The following is a 3,707-nucleotide window of genomic DNA, read 5'->3' as shown; positions in this document are numbered from 1 at the left end:
GTCCATGTGGCGACCCCACGGTAGAGGGCATTTCAAAATTTACCGCTATAACGTTAAGCGTGTAGCACACGATTTGAGGGTATGGTTGGGCATCAGGTCGGGTACCCAAACCAAGATGGGCCACATTTGCAGCCCGTGCCTGATAAGAGACGGGCTCGACCAAGCCTACTACTAAGCAGGTTGTGCCCTGGTAGGGGCAAAGGAAGATCATAATGGAACCCAGTCCTGGCTAGGCCCGTTTCCTAGCTAGTTGGACCTAATCGGACCCACTTAGCCCTCAGCCTAGTAACACTCAAGCCTGACAGGTGGGGCAGTTCTTTGGCGGTCCTGAATCTGGGTTAGGCTTGTCAGGGCTTAACGGGCCTTGGGTCGGATCAGCCCGAGCCGATGCCCACCCTTACTTGGGGAAGGCTGGAATCCTGATTTTAAATGTTACAAGTTGTCCTGAAACTATCTGCTCGTTGAATCAGTCAAAAAAGTTCACTTTACCATCTGGGTAGGCCCACTTTCCCTTTCTCCTTCTTCTTATACGCCCTGTTTGACACTAAACTTGTTGGTGTGTTGGTGGCGGTAGAGACTTCGGTACCAGCACTCATCTCCTACGTCATCCCCCATCTTCATATCCCTCTTAAATCTTATGATCTAATTTGTTTTGATCGAATTCAACCCTTTATATCAATTTATCATTGTTGATTTAATAAGAATCGACCTTTAGATCATATTTTTTCAATGAGAAAAATATGATTCTTTAAATCACAACATTTTTGTGTTTTATCAATAGTTGATTTTTGAATCTCCAAAAAATCCAGAACACAAGTAGATTTCAGCGATTTAAATGCCAATCTTCACTAAATGAATGGTGTAGATCACATGTGGAGTAGGATTTGATCAAAACAACTTGCATCATGAGTAAAATCCCAATGAAGGGTATGAAGATAGGGATGACAGAGCATGAGGGAACCGATTTGGTGGTGGTAGGCAAGCCCATACCAACTTAGGTGCACAACATGTACCAAAAGTGTGAAGGATATTAATTAACAAGCCTTTGTAGCACCCTTATTATCAAAATATCTTCTTATTGATCAACTTTTACAGTCCATATGATGTGGTAATAAGCACAAAGATCCAAGTCAACATCTTTCAATCATTCTTCACCTACTAGCTGAAGCAAAACTATGGGAAATGAACAAAAAGCAACATATCTACTACAAGAACGAATGAAAGAATTCAGCGGACAAAGATTTTTATGTGTAGGTGTGCCCAAGCAGCTTAGAGCGAGCACTCTTGTGGGAGACCTTGTGGGAACCTCTGTGCATCGTTGCAGTAGTTGTAGATCATGTAGTTCTTCTGCACCCAGCCCATCTTTTGTAGGTCCGAGGTGACCGCGGCTTGGTTCATCCAAGCAGAAGTTGAAGCACTGCATGAAGAGCTCGTGCCGGTCCACAAGCAGCCATCGATGTTGACGCTGCTAAAGGTGGCTGTGAATGGGGCCAGGGTCCAGTCGGTCTTGACACGGCCACCCTGTGTTGCCCAGTCTTCTGCATCCCATAGACTTGAGTACATCCTCATGGCTTGCTTGCTTGGATAGGCTATCCCTGACGACTCATGGTTCCTAAACACTCTTATGAGAGCTCCATCCACGTAAAACCTTCATTATGATGCAGAACAATGCGTTAGGTGTAAAAGAATATATATTCAAGATCTTAGACAAACTTGGTTTTGGTTACCCATATCTGTCCAGCCAAACAAGGTCCAGTGCAACATCCCTTTTTTTTTATTTTGATGAAGAGGAACACTCTAAGAACCGGCCGGGTCACTTAATGGGCCTGTCCCCGAGTGGGGTCACCCACACCCAAGTTCTTACAGAGCCCATCAGTTAAAGGCACCCGCACACCCTGTGGGAGTCGAACCCGGGACGAAGGGATCAGCACCTTCTCCCCAGGCCCGCTACCATTTCGACCTAGCTAGGCTGGTGTATTCTGTTAAATCATCTTAAGAAGGGACCGCTCGTGAACAGGGTGATCACCTTGGAAAGTGATCGCTTCAGTTGCTGGATTGTGCTCCCATGGTCCTGTTTGGACCAGGAGAATAGCATATGAACATAAAACTTGAAATTCCTATAGCTCTGTTTGGAGTGTGACTTACATTATCTGTTGAGGGTTCCAAAGAATAGTGTAAGTGTGGAAGTCAGAGGTTGGGTCGAACCACAGGTGGAATTGTTGCTCTCTGTTGCCTTTTCCCTGGGTGTAGACGTTTGTGTGCAGAGTGTAAGGTTGGCCACTGAGGTTGCCTAGGAACTCCATGTCTATCTCATCATGAAGGGGTCCTTGGGAGGATAACTGCAACAAACATTGCAGAAACATCAATACATTGATACATAAAAGAGTAGGTAGACTATACATTTATCTAGCAGGAAATCATCCTGCATCATCATCATCTATATCGTTCAATATACAGAACTTGATCTATATCATTGCATATATAGAAGGAATTAAACACTTACATAGTAGGCAGTGACTGTGCCGGCTGAGTTTCCTGGGACCAGTTTCATTTTCATGTCGAACTTGCCAAAGAGAAACTCCCGTTTTGATTGGAATCCCGAGCCTGAAGCCTTGTCTAGAGAAAGGCTAAGCTGCTGACCATTGTTGGTGATGGCGGCCCGCTGGTCTCCCCACGTGATATCCACATCGGTGGAGAAATCCGCCATGGAAGCAATGAAGAAGCTCAGCAGCAGCAGGGCTGCTAGAGTATGGAAAGAAGACATCTTGTGGGGTGCTCTGAGCATGAACTCAAGTAAACTCTCAACTCAGACTGACCAAAAGTATGGACACGGATACAATGATTTAGGTATCAATTGCAGCGGTTGTAAGGAACCAATGCACAAGGAAATGAGAATGTGTTCTGATGTTGGTGTGAGAGAAATGGTTCCACTGAGACAAGTATTTATAGCCTCTCAGGACACTGAGAATGTCACCCTTCGACAAGAAGCGTCTGAGAAGGCGTGAGGACTAGGAGCCAGCTAGGAGTGTGTTGTCATGGGACCCACGCGCTCACTTACCCAACTTGTAGATCAATTTCTCTGTTTTGGGCATTGTCTTTTTTTTATTTTTCCCTCTTTTCTGTAATAAATAAAGCTACATATTTAAACTGGATTGATGCAACTCTGCTTTGACTTCCAAATTGGTATGCTACTTTTTAAGTCTGTCCATATTCCTTCCCTCCGGCCACTTTTCTGAGAAATGATGAAAATGGGTAGCAGTGTTGCCACATAGTGCCACAAATGTAAATCATTGCATTCTGGTGAGCTCTACATGAACAGCTGTTAGTTTTTTTTTTTTACTTTTTTCTAATCAATCAAGGGAAAACCATTCCTCACCAACCGCACATTGGCAGGCTTCTGTTTGGCAAATTTCTTGAGGTCCTCCCTACCTGCCCAAAATTATGCCTAGTTTCCGCTTTGCAAAAAGGGACTCTCCCAGCAGTTTTCCAATGTTTGACATCCGGTTACAAACCTTTGTGACATTCACTAGTCGCTCCTACCAGATGAGCGGAGCTCTTGTGGGCTGCAGCTGTTGCTACTGTTACTTTCGTTGATGAAGTTACTCTAATATTGTTTATGTTTAAATCATCTTCCAATGTTCTTCTTCTTTTTTAGTTGGATACAGATATTTGCCTGTGCAATTTATGAGATTTGCATGTCTACTTTG

The 3,707-nt window shown here is 44.2% G+C and overlaps 1 protein-coding gene across 1 annotated transcript; it reads right to left on the bottom strand.

Moving 5' to 3' along the window:
• Positions 1-1,056: 1,056 nt before the first annotated feature.
• LOC149847661 (putative xyloglucan endotransglucosylase/hydrolase protein 23) lies at positions 1,057-2,917 on the bottom strand. The gene is made up of 3 exons (XM_090009089.1): positions 2,504-2,917; positions 2,146-2,339; positions 1,057-1,648 (listed from the first exon to the last, which is right to left on the bottom strand). Exons 1-3 carry the CDS (start codon positions 2,783-2,785, stop codon positions 1,270-1,272), a joined length of 855 nt encoding a protein of 284 aa, XP_089865215.1. The 5' UTR covers positions 2,786-2,917; the 3' UTR covers positions 1,057-1,269.
• Between the last annotated feature and the right edge of the window lie 790 nt (positions 2,918-3,707).

Source organism: Nuphar pumila, chromosome 1 (assembly GCF_984573655.1).
Source record: "Nuphar pumila chromosome 1, dmNupPumi1.hap1.1, whole genome shotgun sequence".
Lineage (NCBI taxonomy): Eukaryota > Viridiplantae > Streptophyta > Magnoliopsida > Nymphaeales > Nymphaeaceae > Nuphar > Nuphar pumila.
The sequence above is the reverse complement of the archived record's forward strand: the minus strand, read 5'-3'. Positions and strand labels throughout refer to the sequence as shown.